The sequence below is a fragment of the Salvelinus sp. IW2-2015 genome, linkage group LG26 (genome assembly GCF_002910315.2).
Source record: "Salvelinus sp. IW2-2015 linkage group LG26, ASM291031v2, whole genome shotgun sequence".
NCBI lineage: Eukaryota > Metazoa > Chordata > Actinopteri > Salmoniformes > Salmonidae > Salvelinus > Salvelinus sp. IW2-2015.
The window spans coordinates 36,419,937-36,438,852 of record NC_036866.1 but is presented as its reverse complement, the minus strand read 5'-3'; the positions used below and the strand labels follow the sequence as shown (position 1 = coordinate 36,438,852).

Here is an 18,916-nt window from a genome sequence, read left to right as displayed (position 1 = left end):
AATAAACGTTATGGAGCACTAAACATTAACCAGAAATTGAAAGTGTAGGTTTTAAATGGAGATAAATTAGGCTAAATTTGCTCTCCGGTTGCGTGACTATGTGCGAACTGCGATGTTCTTTCTTCTCGCCCTTTCTCTCTCCTCTGTAGGCTATAGAGCAATGGTGTAATTTCCACACCAAGACTATTTGGAATCAAATGCAATAGCTTTCAAAGGAAGATTTCGAAATGTATTTGTAGCCGAATTGATTAAAATCGTGGGATATCACACGGGAACATCACAAGAGAATAATTATGACGGCTAGGGATGCAAACTGTAGCCTACATAATGATTCGACCATCGATGTCACACTACATGTTTGCAACCAGAGCAATAACTATTATGACAAAGTGATACATATTATCAAACTAATATGGAGCAAAACTAAACACTAAACAGAAAATGCATAATTCTATCATTTTGCGATACAAAGAAGCGATAGGGTGCAAGACAGTTATCTCTCTTGCCTCTTTCTTATTTACAATATTATTTTATACAAGACTGGTTGACCACAAAAAGACTTCAGATATAAAGATATCTTACCTTCGTATACAGGGGCCATCGGTGCAAGGACTTCTGTTATTCATGGCAAAAAATAAAGCGAGATATCTGTTCAGAACTCAGTAAAAATCTGCCATCTTGAGCCACTGACAGAGTCGCTGTCTCCTGCATTACTAGCTCAGTTCATTAGTGAGAAGAAAAATCTAAAATCCCATCCAAGGTTACAAATTCGTGCTCAGTCCACGGGGAAAATATAGTGTATTATTTCTGCAACAAAACCCTGTCGTTTGTGAATTGTTTTGGCTCAAATGTTGAGCCAAATTGCAGGTTGACTTCAGCTAGTGTACGACATGTCTGTAGAGTCCCTGCAAAAGTTGCAATGCGAGCGGAGCGAGTTTGGTGTACAGTATAGTCAATTGACTATCGAGTCGATCCTAGTCTTAACTGTTACATTGCAGTGTAACTTTGTAACTATTCATTCATAACGTTGAATGTGATTTGATATTTGGAGAAAAGGCCTACATATAAAAATGTATATCAAATAATAGTGGGTTATAGGTTATATGCATGTGGATGTGGTAGCCTAGTTTTCATTTGTTAAAACATGGGCCTATAGGCCTTTTGTTTTATAATTTTCTCAATAAAAATACAAACCGAATCCTTCCCTAATGTGCAAAATGTTTTTAGACATCTCACCTGTCTGATTCATGTAATATATTTAAGCAACATAAAAAAAGTGTGTCTAGCAGTGCTTCCGGAACTCGGTCCTGGGGACCCAGGTTTGGTTTTTGCCCGAGCACTACACAGCGGATTCCAATAATGAACGTTTAATGATGACTTGAGTATTGAATCAGCTGTGTAGTTTTAGGGCAAAAAACAAAACGTGCACCACTTGGGGTCCCCAGCATCGAGTTTGGGGAACACTGGTCTACAGGCTAACTGCAATCATTAATTAAGCTGTAATTAAGATGACGTTTTTAATATTAGGAGGATGCCAATCTCCTCCAGATTGGCATCCTCCTAATATTAAAAACGACATCCTAATTTACACAAATAGTATCAGGTGCGTAGTAACCTCATTTTAAACATTTTTATTAACAGAAGCTCTACAGGAACAAACGCAAATGTAACATCATGAACTATTATGCAATAACCCAGTATAAAGTATCGCTGGGTCTAGTTTTCGAAATGCGCATTTGCATAGTGTTGAATGATTCTGTGGGCCATTCGTCGTGCCTGTATCAAGCACTCATCATACAGCATGACGACATTGTATTTTCACAGAGCGAACTAGACAGGAATCAGTTGACATAGCTCACACAGATGTGAGTACTCTGTCATTTACTAGCAACATTAAAATTCACCCTCTGCACTATTTTCCCCAGTCACACCCCGGTACATTTTAGATTCTTAACGAGAAAAGGGGCGTTATTTATTTGCACCATGTTTATAAGAGTATAAAAAATAATGTGCAGTGATGTAAACATAGGATTCGTATAGAACCATCACTAAAATAATACGTTCAGCAGGTTATTATGGATATTTTGAATGCATGAGTCTAAAACAAAACACATGGTGGATAAATTAATGGATGAATGCATTACATAATATGTGTGATGTAACTGGGCAATATTAGTCAAATTGTGGAAAAAGGACAGAATCATGTTTTTAGTCTACTATTTATGTATGCTACTTGTGAGACCATACGGTGGTGCCAGTTAAAAAGCTTATTCTAGTTCAGGGCCACGGTTAACTAACCTACTAACAGTATCATATATGACTGTTAACTATCTCTGTTATACATGCACATATGATAGTATATTATCTGAAGAGCAATACAAGTGCATTGCAATAAGTTAATCTGATGTATATAGGCCTCGTATTTTGATAGAAACGCCTTTAATTTTGATAACAGATTGTTTTACTTCACACAATTCCTTTATATAGCCTATCTTTATCGGATCAGCTGCCTTTGCTTGAGCAAAAAGACTTCAACTACCAGGGAGCAAAGTCCACGCAGAAATGTAGTCCTTTTAAAGAACTACAGTACGTATTCTTCTCTTCCGTGTCAACAACCAGAAGTGGTCTAACAACTATAGTCTACAATCAAGTAATAACGAGGTAAGAACTAAAACATAAATAGATACAGTAACCCTGTGTCATTTTGTTCACTCTCTGTAACACTTGAAGCTTCGAGGGACTGGCGTAATGTGTCTAAATGTACCAGTTGTGATCACGTGCAACCATCAATGACATAACGCAACATTGCGGCATTATCAAACACCAGTCAATCGTATTACAATGCAAATGTGCCATATTAAACGATCACACATTTTGACTTGGGTTATTTGTTAGTTAGCACCATATTTGTTGACCTCAGATTCTACGATATCAGTCGAATTAGGCTACATAATGTGACACTAACTCAATGCAATGTAGCCATTTCTTTTACACGGTCTTGGTCGGGACATAGTACGATTTATCAGTCTCTGTACATGGCTTGGACAATCTTTAACATACATTAACGAATTGTTGAATCACATGAAAGGAAACTGGCAAAGTGCTGTTTGAAATTGTACTAGAAATTAGAATATAGTTGTATTAGGCTACATGTCATTACGCCAATAAAGTAAAACGTGGTGAATACAAATGTATGGTAGGCTATCTGTACAACTTAACGACCCAGAAATGGTAGAATCTTATTTAGAAGTTTTGAATTTTTCCTTATTAATAATAGTATTAATTAATTATAGTATCCTTATATAAGCCATTACATTTACATTTCAGTCATTTAGCAGATGCTCTTATCCAGAGCAACTTCCAGTTAGTGCATTCATCTTAAGATAGCTAGGTAGTACAACCACATATCTCAGTCATAGTAAGTACATTTTTCCTTAATAAAGTAGCTATCAGCAAAGTCAGTGCTAGTAGGGGGGAAAAGTCAAGTGTGAGTGTTAATTCACGAAAGGCCTGGGGGGGTGGGGGGCTGTGGCATTATTTTAAGGTACTCTTTGAAGAGGTAGGGTTTCAATTTCTTTGCACTCTGGGAGGGACACTGTGGAGTTGTCAACTGTGATGGAGAGGTCTTGGCACTCCCTGGGAGGAAGAGCAGCTCCGTCTTGTTGAGGTTGAGCTTGAGGTGGTGGGCCGACATCCAGGCTGAGATATCTGCCAGGCATGCAGATGCGTGTCACCACCTGGGTGTCAGAAGGGGGGAAGGAGAAAAGTAGTTGAGTGTCATCTGATAGTTCACAGTGTCGAAGGCAGCAGATAGATCTAGGAGGATGAGAACAGAGAGTGGAACTTTTGTGAGTGTAATGTTTACTTTTATATTGTTTATTTTACTTTTGTTTATTATCTATTTCACTTGCTTTGGCAATGTAAAGAACTGTTTCCCATGCCAAAAAAGCCCTTTGAATTGAATTGCGTGAGTCAGCTTTGGCAGTGTGGAGAGCCACCGTGACACAGAGAAGAGCAGTCTCAGTTGAGTGACCCGTCTTGAAGCCTGATTGGTTAGGGTCAAGAAGGTCGTTCTGAGAGAGATAGCGAGAGAGTTTGTCAGAGACAGCACATTCAAGTGTTTTGGAAAGAAAAATAAAGAAGGGATAAGGCCATAATAGGGTAAGGGATTTTTGATTGAGGTTACCTTAGTTGATGTGTGAAATGCTTCTAAAGCAAATATTTCACTAACTGGATTCTAAATTCCTACAGAAGTCTAGTCTGAATAATTAATTTCACAAGCATGTTGTAGTCTTTTGGAAATAATGGCAGAATCTTCCATATTCCTCTGTATAGTGACCTGAATTACCCAGACCCATATGATCATCTACTATGTCATGGTTCACATATTGTGTTAAAGATCGACTGAATACTGAATGTTTCCCACAGGCTGATCGACTTTAACAGATATATTAAGACAGATGAAAGCATCAGAATGTTCAAAATGGGTAATCGTTTGAAAGGTCTTATAAGTCAATTTAATAAGTCATATTTAGCCTAAATGTGTTGTTTTCCTGCTGTTATCTCTCCGCTGTACTGCCTCATGTTGTGTATAATTGAGTCAGTAATGATCCTTTATATGCTCTAGTCAGTCTAGTGTATAAATCCAATATCTGTTTCGATTACACTGTTGATTTAGTAATATTTTTTACCTTTATTTTGACAGGGAGACAATGCTGAGACCAAGGTCTCTTAAAAAAAATACATATTAAAATACAATATACACATTAAACTACACATCCATATACATATTAAAATACATGTTATTATACACATTCTTCAGTGTAAAGTGTAACAGCTGTCTGAAATGCCCTAGAGGCAGCAATTCCTCATATATATATTCTTTACCCCTTTTTCGTGGTATCCAATTGGTAGTTACAGTCTTGTCCCGTCACTGCAACTCCCGTACGAACTCGGGAGAGGCAAAGGTTGAGAGCCGTGCTTCCTCCAAAACACAACCCAGCCAAGCCACACTGCTTCTTGACACAACACCCGCTTAAATCGGACCAATGTCGCACCAATGTGTCGGAGGAAACACTGTACACCTGGCGACCGTGTCAGCATGCATTGCTCCCGGCCCACCAGGAGACACCATCCAATGTACATACAATGTACATCAGAGACATTTTTACGTGATATGGAGAATAACATATACTTGGTTTGCACGATGGGACAAGAACATCCCTGCTGGCCCTAACCCAGACGATGCTGGGCCAATTGTGCGCCGCCTCATGGGTCTCCCGGTCGCGGCCAGCTGCGACAGAGCCTGGACTCGAACCAGGATCTCTAGTGGCACACTGCGCCACTCAGGAGTCCCTAATTCCTCATATTTTAAAGTGCATTGGAGATCATTCCACATGTAAGGTGCAAGGAAACTGAAAGCAGATCTACCCAACTCAGTGGAGATGGAAGGGATCTCCAGAGTTAGCCATCCCTGAGACCGGGTCTGGTATCTCATATGTCTATAAGTTTACAATGAAGTCAGGTAGGGTGGAAGTTTATGCAGATAAACTGTGTCCAAGGGCTTCAATACATTGGCAGCTGTGTTCATATAGGCAATATCCCCATAGTCTATAACCTGTATGAATGTCGACTGAATTATATATTTTTATTTAATTCAATGAAAGGCATATAAAATAAGCACATTTGAATTCTTAATATCTTAACTAACTCATCATGCTTTTTCAAAAAGCTTTTTGTCAATCCAGATGTCCAGATATTTATAAGCGCTGACACGATCAATGAGGACACCATCCAATGTACATATGCATAAATCATCAGAGACATTTTTACGTGATATGGAGAATAACATATACTTGGTTTTACCTGCATTAAGTACCAGTGTCAGTTCAACAAAGGCTTTCTGCAAATCAATGAAGGCAGATTGAAGCTCCAAAAGAGCCTGGTCAACCGTGGGGGCAATAGCATACACAAACAGTGTCATCTGCACTGCATACAGGTGTATGTTAAACAAATTAGCAGATAGACCAACATTGCTTGTATAGACAGTAAAAAGTACACAACCTGAAATCGTTCCTTGTGGGACACCTTTTGTAATATCAAGGAAACCTGACTCAACACCATCAGAAAAACATTATTTAAAAATATATATAAAATAGAAAAATACGCTACATTTTTTATTTTGTTATGCAGCTTATCAGTCTTATGTGGAGTTCAAAGGGCCCTAAAACCAATCATCTGAGAAAATGGATTTAGGAAAGTTGTGTAAATTCAGCCTGGTTAAACCAGACTGAATGATGCTACATTACTTTGGGTGCCAGGCTAGTGTAATTAAGATTACGTTTAATACACTTATTTAATTTAGTTATAAGACATTTTTGAGGAAATGACCATTTAAGAATAACTGATTTGTAGATATACACCTATGTTTTGCCTTTAGTTATAAAAACAGTGAGCCAATATATAACAGCTATGAACCTGAAGGATATATACAGTAGGTCATAATGTCCTGGCTTATAGTAGGACGATTTTAATTGAGATACAATTTCCATCAGAATAGATGACTGTTTTGAATCAAATCAAATCAGATTTGATTAGTCACATGCGCCGAATACAACAGTGAAGTGCTTACTTACGAGCCCCTAACCGACAGTGCAGTTTAAAAAAATACAGATAAGAATAAGAGATAAAAGTAACAAGTAATTAAAGAGCAGCAGTGAAAAATAACAATATGTACAGATGGGTGCCGGTACAGAGTCAATGTGCGGGGGCACCGGTTAGGTGAGGTAGTATGTACATGTAGGTAGAGTTAATTAAAGTGACTATGCATAGATGACAACAGAGAGTGGCAGGGGTGTGGAGAGGGGAGGGACAATGCCTTTGACTAGATGTTCAGGAGTCTTATGGCTTGGGGGTATAAACTGTTTAGAAGCCTCTTGGACCTAGACTTGGCTCATGAATCATGTTGTTAACTCTTTGCCATCCTCCTAGACCTGTGGGGTATACTACAAAGCAGGATCAATGAGTTTGCCAGCTAACTTTGATAAACAGCCAAATAACTGTTGATTATCTGGTTCAAAAGGAAAACGTATGTTTTTGGTTGTTTTTGGCATGCTTGATTAATATGTCAGAGTAATATGATTAATGTTAAATACACTATGTCTTGCTTAGTTTCAGGAGGCTAATATAAGTTGTGAACTGTTTTTGTTTCCTTTGTCTGCTTGTGTGCAAATCCCCTTGTGGTTTCTGTTTGTATGCAGTGTGGTGATTTTCCTGCTTATGAAAATAAACTGGGTTACACTGTGAAGCAGCCTTTTATCTGTAAACACAGTTAGTTTGATCTGACAATGATTTTCCCGCTCATCAGTTGTTGTTTTTTTTGTGAGCCAAGCGCATTGAAACAATGCACAGCTCAAACTGGACCAATACACAGAAAAGGCAAAGATAAGCCATCAATGCTGAAACATAGTCTAGTTATTTTTTGGCCAACTGTGTTTCATATCACACAACATTCAGAAACACTGCCATTCTATAGGCTTAGTATCTGTCTCTTGGCCTGTAGGCCACTTTCTTTTCCAGAGTGTACTGCACTCATTTAGCTAGTTTCTCCAAATGTCATTTTTGTTTTGCCAAAACGTCCGGTCTGTACCACACATTGAGTGTGACTGATTGTGCTTGTGCTTGTTCACAAGGTCAGCGTGTGATCATCAGTAGCAGGCCTGGCCTGTATGTTCCTCTCAGAGGGTTGATCATTCAGCAACACGTTGTTACAGTGGACAGCAGGGCAGACAGGACAGAGGAGGCTGGCTCTCAGCCTCAGGGCTCTCTCTAAGCAGGGGAAGGGGGAAGAGCTAAAACGAATAATTGACAGTGAAGGGGATGTTACCTTGGAAACCACAAACCTGCAGAGTTTGAGACAGTTGAAGTAAGTCCAGAGCAGTCTGTGAATAGGTGTTTTTCTTATGTGGTGACATGTGCTTTAACTGCAGGCAGGCAGGGGGTTGAGTAGGGTGCAAAAAAGTGTGTTTTATTCACAAAATAAGGATAGCCTAGTGATAGCAGTGGTTAGGATAAATTACAGGCCTAATGTCTGCAAACATAGGCAAAAATAACTTACAAAACAAACAAACAATGAACAGAAACTTAATCAAAGAAATTGAACTCAATCTAAACTGGATTTGACCTAAGGAAACAGGCCTACTGTGAAACAAAATACAGCCTACTCACATTCTGATAGGCCTACTCACCAGAGCTCCTCGATGTCGATCAAGAACACTAGGAAAGCCAGGTAGAAATAACCATGGGCTAAACCATAGCTGCACTGAACATCACCGATTAACTGTTAAAATACACAACAGAGAGGCTATACACTAGAACTGTCTAAAAGCAGACGAATCACATTATTTAAATGCCTTATACTTAACCATTTTACAATAGAAGATATCTCATGATTAGGCAAATAAACAACAAATATAAAATGGCCAAACCCGCTGGAAAAAGGTGTGCATGCTTGTGGAGCAACCGAGGATGTACACGCACAAGTCCGCGGTAGCGCTTCGTGAAGTGTGCGGTCATGCACGATCGGAGCTCCGAAGAAGCGGCACTAATCACAAAGTAAGAACACAAGATAAATGCTCAAACTGAAGGAAAATAACTTCACTTTATTAACAAACCTGACTCACGATTAGCGTTTATACCAACATTCAAATCTCAAGAAAGTTGGGGCAAGTCTAGCAGGTTGGACAGGTGATCGCAAGTCACGATTAGCCTAATTAAAGAGCGCCTGTCGCCATTACATAACCTGGCTAGGTATAACTTTGAACCTATAAATCAACAGCCATTGTGTGTTTTTTACAAGCACATATTTCACCTGCATCATACCATGCGTCATGATCTGACTTTTTAAATGCTTTGACTTCCCATTGCAGCCCCATAGGGGAGACCAGGGCACAAAGTAACAGCAAAATAACTGAAATTAGAAACCACTTGAAAAGCGTTTATTCGATGTGCTAAGGGACAGATCAAAATGTACTGGAGGGGAGGGGCTGGTCCAACTCGAGGTGTCTTATAAACAAATGCACCCCCCCAACATTACCAATATTTTCACATGACCCTCCCCTTGTACTGTAAAATAAATTGAACACCCTTCCCCCTCATAGAATTAACTCAAAATAATGTTTACGACCACAAAAAAACAATACCTGTAGCGACCCTGTTTAGAAACATGGATATTGACTTTGCCACTTCAGCCTGCTTTTGTGGCACTGTCGACGCAGGGCTATAGCCCACGCAGGGCTAGGGGCCAGCATGTTGAGGCTTCGCCGACCACCACAGACGAGCTCACTCTCCGTGCCTGTTTCATTACACTACGATCAGAGCTGGCTGCAGACAATGATCAGCGAGGAGGAAATCAGATTTTCAACATTTTGATGCCATATTTATAATTATATTAAATATATGCAACACATTTTCCTACCAACAGGTTTCAACCAAGAAACAAAGCATAATGACTTCGTGCACTTCAATATCACGGTTTGCATTTTCAACACCACAATAAATAGACGATGTCAATCTCAACAAACAGAAAATACATCCCTCCCTACCTTGTAGGTTTCCCTGTATCAAAGGCTTGGCTTGACAATCTCAGAATGTCATTCAACTTTTTGGTGTTTTGTAACAGATGTCTCTTTCCATTCATCAATTGTTTAAAAAATACATATGTATACAAAGATTTTTTCAAGTGACCACGATTGCACAATAAAGTTGGGGACTTATTTCCATTGTGGACCTTATTTTTTAAGAACATAAATACATACAGTGGGGAGAACAAGTATTTGATACACTGACGATTTTGCAGGTTTTCCTACTTACAAAGCATGTAGAGGTCTGTAATTTTTATCATAGGTACACTTCAACTGTGAGAGAAGGATCTAAAACAAAAATCCAGAAAATCACATTGTATGATTTTTAAGAATTAATTTGCATTTTATTGCATGACCATAAGTATTTGATTACATCAGAAAAGCAGAACAACATTAATATTTGGTACAGAAACCTTAGTTGTAATTACAAGATCATACGTTCCTGTAGTTCTTGACCAGGTTTGCACACACTGCAGCAAGGGATTTTGGCCCACTCCTCCCATACAGACCTTTCTCCAGATCCTTCAGGTTTCGGGGCTGTCGCTGGCAATACGACTTTCGGGCTCCCTCCAAAGATTTTCTTATTGGCTTCAGGTCTGAGACTGTGGCTACGGCCACTCCAGGACCTTGAGATGCTTCTTACGCGAAGCCACTCCTTTAGTCGCCCTGGCTGTTGGTTTTCGGGTCGTTGTCATTGAACTGGAAGACCCAGCCAGACCTCTTACAATAGTATGAGGGAAGAGGTTGTTGGCAAAGATCCGCGCATAGCATGGCCCGTCCATCCTCCCCCTCCAATACGGTGCCAGTCCGTCCTGTCCCCTTAAGTGCAGAACAAGCATCCCCAAAGAATGAGTTTCCACCTCCATGCTTCACGGTGGGATGGTGTTCTTTGGGGGTTGTAACTCATCCTTCTAATTCTTCCCTACAACACACGACGAGTGAGTTAAGAGGCAAAAAGCTCTTTTTTTGTCTCCATCAGACGCACATGACCTTGCCTCTCCATCCCCTCTGGATCATCCAGATGTCATGGCCAAACTCAGACGGGCCTGGACATGCGCTGGCTTGAGCAGGGGACCTTCGGCCGTGCCTGCAGGATTTTATCCATGACGGCCGTAGTGTGTTACTAATGTTTTCTTTGAGACTGTAGGTCCCAGCCTCTTCAGTCATTGACCAGTCCTGCCGTGAGTTCTGGGCTGATCCCTCAACATTCCTCATGATCATTGATTGCCCCACGAGTGAGATCTTGCATGGAGCCCCAGACCGAGGTTGTTGACCGTCATTTGAACTTTCTCCATTTTCTAATAATTGTGCCAACAGTTGTTTGCCTTCTCACCAAGCTGCTTGCTATTGTCCTGTAGCCCATCCAGCCTTGTACAGTCTACAATTTATCCCTGATTGTCCTTACACAGCTCTCTGGTCTTGGCCATTGTGGAGAGGTTGAGCTCTGTTTGATTGAGGTGTGTGACAGGTGCTTTTATACAGGTAACGAGTTCAAACAGGTGCAGTTAATACAGGTAATGAGTGGAGAACAGGAGGGCTTCTTAAAGAAAAACTAACAGGTCTGTGAGAGCCGGAATTCTTACTGGTTGGTAGGTGACAAATACTTATGTCATGCAATAAAATGCAAATTAATTACTTAAAAATCATACAATGTGATTTTCTGGATTTTTGTTTTAGATTCCGTCTCTCACAGTTGAAGTGTACCTATGATAAAAATGACAGACCTCTACATGCTTTGTAAGTAGGAAAACCTGCAAAATCGGCAGTGTATCAAATTCTTGTTCTCCCCACTGTATATAATTACATAGATAGAGTCACATTACAGAGATAGAGACACGCAAACAAATGCTCAACCTCCAGGTGAGTATAAAGGGGGGAGTTTAAGTACAATTCTTACAAGCTTGTTTTGGCTGGTGTGTAGCTTATTATTTAAATGTTTGGGGCACGTAAATGTGGCTCATTTGGCCAACATCCCTCGTTTATTGATGGAGCTGGCTGTGCCAGGTCAGATCTGAATGCATATGGTTGTCCATTACATTTCTCAAATGTCCGGTAAATTAAAATCTTCCCTGTCATGTTGTCCGGTGACATATGCCATTTCAGAGTTTCCTCCAGGAAAATTGGACACCCGACAACATGACAGGACAGATTGTTATTTTTGGCTAATTTAGTTTATTTTAATCCAAATATCAGTTTCAAATCAGAGCAGTTTTCAATTACAACTCATTTTTTGCCATTGAAGACCGTGTTGCAATTAATCCCACAGCCTGTTACAATTATCCCTGTGAGAAATACAAGGGGAGCATTTTTCTTCAGCCACTTTCGGTTGAATTGTAAACTTTACTGGTATGTCCTAAAAACGTTATTACAGTGTATAATTGTAGCTGAGATACTGTATGTATGTTGTTTGTATAAAGAATACGATGAATCTACCTAAAATAATATTTAAAATAAACAAAAGCCTAAAAGTGTTATTTCCCTGGTTTTCCCTACATACTCACATAAATACAATCTCTTCTCTACCTTCTCTTCTCTCCATAGGAGCTATTTGGCCAGTGTTCGTGTTGGTCTGAGGTGGTGATCAGCATCATGGAGATGGTTATGAACATCCTGAAGATGCCAGTGTCCAGTGGAGTATCTGTGTCCCTGGGCCTGTTCATGATCTTCCTGGCTCTGCTCTACTGGTAAATAAATGTCTTTGGCCTCTAGTCTAGGCCAATAGAAAAAATCCAAAACTCAGCATGTATTGTAAACAGATGTGTGTATCGGTACTGTATGTGTTTTTCAGTTTAGTATGTGTTGTGTTTATGACATGATATGCTTGACATATTCAAGCAAATACAATTACGTATTGTATAGGTGTAGCAGTGTCGTGTTGTGACGTCATTATATTACATATTGATGTACTGCAGGGGTTGTCAACAGGTGGCCCGCGGGCCAATTTTAGATTTGTTTTGAAATTTTAGTTGTTGGTCAGAAAAACACCAGGAAAGACACAAGGAATTCTGAAAATATGTTCCCAAGTATTCCCGCAAATTAAACAATTTGAGATATGTGATCGTGTCTCAATGTAATCAAGATATGAATTGATTGTTATTGTCACATTTGCATTGTACAATTTATAATTATTATTTTCAATCGGTCTGCGGCTGAATCTAGTTGCCTACCCCTGAGGTACCCCCGATGTACTACATGTCATAGATCTACATGTCACAGAACTACATGTCACAGATCTACAGATCTACATGTCACAGAACTACATGTCACAGATCTACAGATCTACATGTCACAGAAGAACTACATGTCACAGATCTACAGATCTACATGTCACAGAACTACATGTCACAGATCTACAGATCTACATGTCACAGAACTACATGTCACAGATCTACAGATCTATATGTCACAGAACTACATGTCACAGATCTACAGATCTACATGTCACAGAACTACATGTCACAGATCTACAGATCTACATGTCACAGAACTACATGTCACAGATCTACAGCATCACATGTCACAGAACTACATGTCACAGATCTACAGATCTATATGTCACAGAACTACATGTCACAGATCTACAGATCTACATGTCACAGAACTACATACTGTATGTTACAGTATGCATAGTACTGTTCTAAGCTTTGATTTGGGGAATGTTAAATGTTAGTGCACAGAAGCCTGGATGTCAGGATAGTTGTAGGGTGTTCAAATGACACACACTACAAGTCCTCAATTCAGTCCCTCAATTCAGGGTAGGAGGTTAATCAGCATGAACCGATCAAAATACAACATTTAGCATATTCTCAACCTTCATCACATCTGACTAAAAGTGAGAAAACCACTTTGCAGAAGGAGCACGTTTAATTCCAGTCCCACATTAGCAAGGATTAGTAGCCGTCTAGGCCAGCCATGCCAGATTGATGCTCTGTCATACAAAGTAGCGAGAGAGGCTGACGAGCATGTTCTTTCTCTCTCTGCAGAGTACGGAGACTGACTGAACACTGTTGGGTGTTCAGTGTTGTGGAAAATGTTGTTTTGTAGAGCAAGCATATAGCCTGCTGTTTGTGGTATACCGGTGATACACTTGGTTTCTCTTTAACTTGTGGGTTATACAGTACGTACTGTAGGCTTCCACTTCAGATGTATAGCAGTTTCAGGCTCCATGTTGAAACTGTTGGTTTTTGAAGATGCCGACTACACACACACACGCACTCAGTTCCTCAGGACAAGTTAATTCCTGTCTGTTGCCATTCAGTTGTAACAAATCAAAAGAGGCTGTGGTATATACGGTCCTCTTAAGCTGTCTCGGCCCAAATGAAGATTTATATCTGACGATGAAACTAACTTGCACGAGGGGCCGTCATGACCCTGTGGTTCGAAATGACTAGATTTAGGAGAGGTCAAGTCAGTTTGTCTCTGGCTCGCCGTCATTGTCACAAGCCACATCAGAGAATTATTACGTTTGCCATTTAAACGTTGCTGAACTGCAAAACGTGTCTCGGCATAGAACCTTTCACCTCATCTAAACTGCACAAACTGTTCTCTGGGAAATCAGAACGCTGCCTTGTTTTTCAGTGAAGTCCCGTCCTTTTCCATTTACTTCACATGAATACTCTCATACTCTCCGCGCTGGAAACGTCAACATGTGTTAATGATCTTTATCTCCACGAAATGGCTTAAACACAGTTGCAGCATTGCTGGCAGTTTTAGTACAGGGGTGTTTTCAACGGCAAGAGGCAAACATTTCCTCTCTGAGGAGTCCTAGGGCTAGTCTTGGCCAGGCAGTGTGTGCCCAGTCAGAGTTTCACACAGCTCAAACTGAACCTCAGCTGAACCCTCCCTGGGACCAGACTCCACCTCTCTCTCATGGCAGACCCAGCAGCTGAAGTTCAGCCCGGTCTGCCTAGAAGACCATAGGACAGAGTGCCACCTACTGGCCAGTGGAGTATTGACCTGTCTGTCTGGAAAACAGAAGTTGCCGCCTGGTTAAACAGAGTCATGTTCTTTAGGCACCAAATGGAAGAAAACGGACTGAAACAGGGAAGGACTACTAAACGTGTCCATTCTCTGTTTTGCTACAGCCTGCCCTAATGAATACTACCCTGGTTTATTCCCACTATAAAATACTTTGATTGTCTGTTCATGCGTTTTATGGAGGGATCAAATTCTGCTTAGTAAAAAAGGATTTTTCCCCCCACATGGTTTTGGCAGGTCCAGTCATTTTTCGGGCTCCTGATTGGCGCAGCGGTCTAAGGCACTGCATCGCAGTGCTTGAGGTGTCACTACATAGCCTGGTTCGATACCAGGCTGTATTACAACCGGCCGTGGTCAGGAGTCCCATAGGGCTCCGCTCAATCGGCCTAGTGTCGTCCGGGTTAGGGGAGGTTTTGGCCGGGTTAGGCCGTCATTGTAAATATTTGTTCTTAACTGACTTAGTTAAATAAATATAAATATGATTTACTTCCTCTCTGACTCAATTGTCATTTGCTTTGCCCCTCTTTTCTCTCCTTGACTCATGTAAGTTTGATGGGGAAACTTTCTGGCTGTTTGAGGATACAGAGAGACGTTTCTATAGCTTAGGTAATGGGGGATATTGTCACCACATTGCAACCTGTGTGTTCTCCATAGGGTCTCCCCAATAGCCTAGCTGTAAGTGCAGTGTGGGTTTTGTGTGAAATACAATGCCCGCCGGCACACATGCAAAGTGACTGAACTCCCCCCTCACTCCATCTCACACACACACGCACGCACGCACGCACGCACGCACGCACGCACGCACGCACGCACGCACGCACGCACACACACACACACACACACACACACACACTGTGACGACTCTCTTAATAGTCGTGAGATAATTTAATATTTCTCTGCAAGCAAGCAAGCACGCACTCCTGTTCTTCCTCTTCTCTTCCTCTTTCTCCTCCTCCTCTTCTTCCTCTTCTCCTCCTCTTTCTCCTCCTCCTCCTCCTGAATGGGAGAGGCTAAGTCCTCTGTTCTTATCTCCTATCCCTGGAATTTCAGTCATTAGGAGGGAACACACAGACAACACTGGTGATGAANACACACACACACACACACACACACACACACACACACACACACACACACACACTCTTCTCCTTTGTAACTGTAGACGTTTGTTTTCCTGGCCCACTGTCCCCTCGAGAACGTGTGTTAAACTATGTATCAGAATGAACTCTGGAAGGAACACAGTGTGTGTAACCCAACCAGGGTCCATTCACTGGCCACTCAGTCCAAGTGGAACGGATGACATACCCCCCGATGATCTCACGACAAATGAACTGACTGGGGCTGTGATATCCAAGTGTCATCGCTGATGGACACTCTAACCCACAGGCACCATTTCAAAGGTTATAATAAAGGTGGTGATATCATCGGATGTTCAGACACAGATCCATATTGCTTTTATAAGACTTAGGTAGCGTCCCATATATAAATGAATATAGGGAGGTTTGGTATAAGGAGATACTCCTTTAGTCTGTTTTTGATATAAAATCATGGCTATAAAATGTATGTGGGAGCAACATATTGTGCTCCATCCGTGTGTGGTTTCACATGCACAGTTCTCTGGATTGGACTCTGACAACATGCATGACCAATATGTTTCATTAAGGCAAGCAGACGAGATGACAGTGGCTTAGCTAATTGGAATAAGCAGATGCCCAGTCTGTGTGCAATAATATCCCTCATTGGAAATATGCAATAAGAGGTTGATCAGATCAGAACGTTTCACCCCACTCCTAACATGCATTGCCAGTGCTCTAAGAGTATTGTGTGTGGATGTGTCTGAGCCTTTACAGCTCCCCCTAATAAAACCCTACACTCCTGAAGAATAAGAGGGAGTAACAACAGGCAGGCTGTAACCAAGGTGGCAGAACTGGGCATCATAAAACACCCCACCCTTTGGAGTAGCTCAGTCTGGAGCCTCTTCAGGCAGAGCAGAGCCATAGCACAGAATCTAATCAGACCTGGGTTCAAATACTATTCGAAATCATTTCAAATACTTTATCCGGGCTTGATTGCGCTAGCTTGGCGCAGTGGGACAAATAGAGTAGTCCCGCAAATGCAAACCCCGCCCATTCTGGAACTCCAGGCAGACAAAAAGCAAAAGCTGAAATATTTGAAATAGTATTTGAACCCAGTCTAATAAACCCAGGACAGCTGACTTGGCAGCGCTGCGCCACGGTGCTCCGGTATCCTGCAGTTGGCCTTCCGTTGTCATTGGACGAGCCCCGTGGTGTACTTATTGTTTAGTTGAGGCTGGTTGGACAGCTCGTCCATCACACCTGCTAATCATACCACTGACTGCACACCTCACACATCACACCCCCCTGACAGACAGACAAGCTGCCCTGCTCAGCCATTTTTATTTGAACATGTTTATTAATACTGAATATGGTCCACGACTAAAATATTACAGAGACCGACCCACTGAATGGTACAGTTCATCCTTTCAAGACGATGTAAGTGTGTACAAGCGGCGAGTGTTAGACTAGAACTGAGGCTTGGGGTTGACATGCTATGGACAATGGCTCATTCTAGCTGTCCTCCTCATGACATCCAAGCTGACAGACTGACATACACTTGAACCCTTGTGCTTCGCAGAGTCAACAGGAAAGAGGAGGACTGTACACCATAAAAAAAATATCAAAAATACATGTTTTTAGACACAAATTAATTCATTTTTACAAAATATAATTCCATTTACAATTAAATTGTTCCAGTAAGGCCTTCCCGAGTTGTGAACTTTGAGTAGACATGTAGTTGTTATGGTACTCTATCTAGAAGCTACTCTCAGTACAATGCTAGTCGGGGGGAAGCTGATTAGCCAAGGCGCTCTCTTTGTGACTGAGCTGACGTCAGAGAGAACGTGTTTATTTTTCCATGATGGATGATGTGGAAATGAGCTATGGATGCAATGACTGACCATCCATGATATCAAATTCACAGTGTTATCTATGTTTTGAGGCTATATAGTGTTTGTTTACATTGGCTTTGTTTACAAACGTTGGAGTAAAAAAGTTTATATGTTGGGTTCTCGTGGAGTGTGACAGTTGAACTAAGCTCATGAGGCATTTATAAGTTATATTCTTCAAGAATCAATGGATATATATCATTCATTTATAAGTCCAACAATACATGTAGCAACTGCTGATTGCCCCTTTGATGGGTCAACAACGCTCATTTAGTCACCTTTACTTTGCGACAACTTCCTGAGAGAATCTTTGTCTCCCCTGGGGTTAGCTGTAAGTAGCTTTGTTCTTACTGTTGTTCTGGTACGTGGTGAAAAAGGCAGAGAGAAACACTGTGTGTGTGTGTGTGTGTGTGTGTGTGTGTGTGTGTGTGTGTGTGTGTGTGTGTGTGTGTGTGTGTGTGTGTGTGTGTGTGTGTGTGTGTGTGTGTGTGTGTGTGTGTGTGTGTGTGTGTGTGTGTGTGTGTGTGTGTGTGTGTGTGTGTGTGTGGTGCCTGCCTGCCTGCCTGTCTGTCTGCCTGCCTGCCTGCCTGCCTGCCTACCTGCGTGTGTGATTGTGAGGGCGGGATCCATGTGACTCATAATTACTGTAAATCGAATGGAGGTGCCAGTCACATGTGCATTTGTTTTGCGGCAGTATGACTCCGCATCGTAGCGTGACTCGCCATCTCTACAATACCCCGCTCTAATATAACAGTGTGATGCACCTCTCCAACCAACAGCGCTTTCTCTCTGCCATCTTTGTCAACCATTCTCTCAACGAAAACCCACACTCTCCACACATGTCCTCGTCACTGACTTTACCTTTGTGGTTCATTTCGGTCTCCTGCTTTGTTTGTGGAAGCTCATTGGAGCGACACTGAGTAGCCCCCTGGATGGTGCATCCGTACTGCAGCTGTGCGACTGTCTACAGCACAATAGAGGGATGGCAGACTTTGCATTGGTCCAGAGCAGTGAGTTGTGTGTTTAAATAACAGTCTTAGCAGTCTTAACACAAGGCTTATGACTGCAGTGGGAGACCATGACGAGATGGGAGAAACACACTGTGTCCAATAAGTGAGAACCAGTGGTCATCATGGCACCAGTTGGGCCTCTGGTTAACACAACTCAAAGAGTAACGCTGCTAATGAAATGGAGATGAACCATGTCCTAGGGGAGATTGTTCAGTGTGTGAGGTGGATGTGCATAGATTGAAAAGGATTCTAAAGAGATTTCCACCTGAGGCCGTCCGCTTCGACCGTCTATGTGTGTGGAGACACGACTATTATGAGCTGTA

At 41.5% G+C, this 18,916-nt stretch overlaps 2 protein-coding genes across 2 annotated transcripts in view; one reads left to right on the top strand and one right to left on the bottom strand.

The window, feature by feature from the left end:
* LOC111952561 (homeodomain-interacting protein kinase 2-like) overlaps positions 1 to 948 on the bottom strand; it is a 90,675-nt gene extending 89,727 nt beyond the window's left edge. Inside the window, 1 exon segment of the mRNA XM_070435027.1 lies at positions 583 to 948. Within this exon segment, the coding sequence (XP_070291128.1) occupies positions 583 to 601 (19 nt within the window). The 5' untranslated portion in view covers positions 602 to 948.
* A 1,549-nt stretch (positions 949 to 2,497) lies between these two features.
* Positions 2,498 to 18,916, top strand: part of LOC111952359 (thromboxane-A synthase-like) — a 113,340-nt gene continuing 96,921 nt past the window's right edge. Inside the window, 2 exon segments of the mRNA XM_023970943.3 lie at positions 2,498 to 2,661; positions 12,183 to 12,325. Of these exon segments, the coding sequence (XP_023826711.1) occupies positions 12,231 to 12,325 (95 nt within the window). The 5' untranslated portion in view covers positions 2,498 to 2,661; positions 12,183 to 12,230.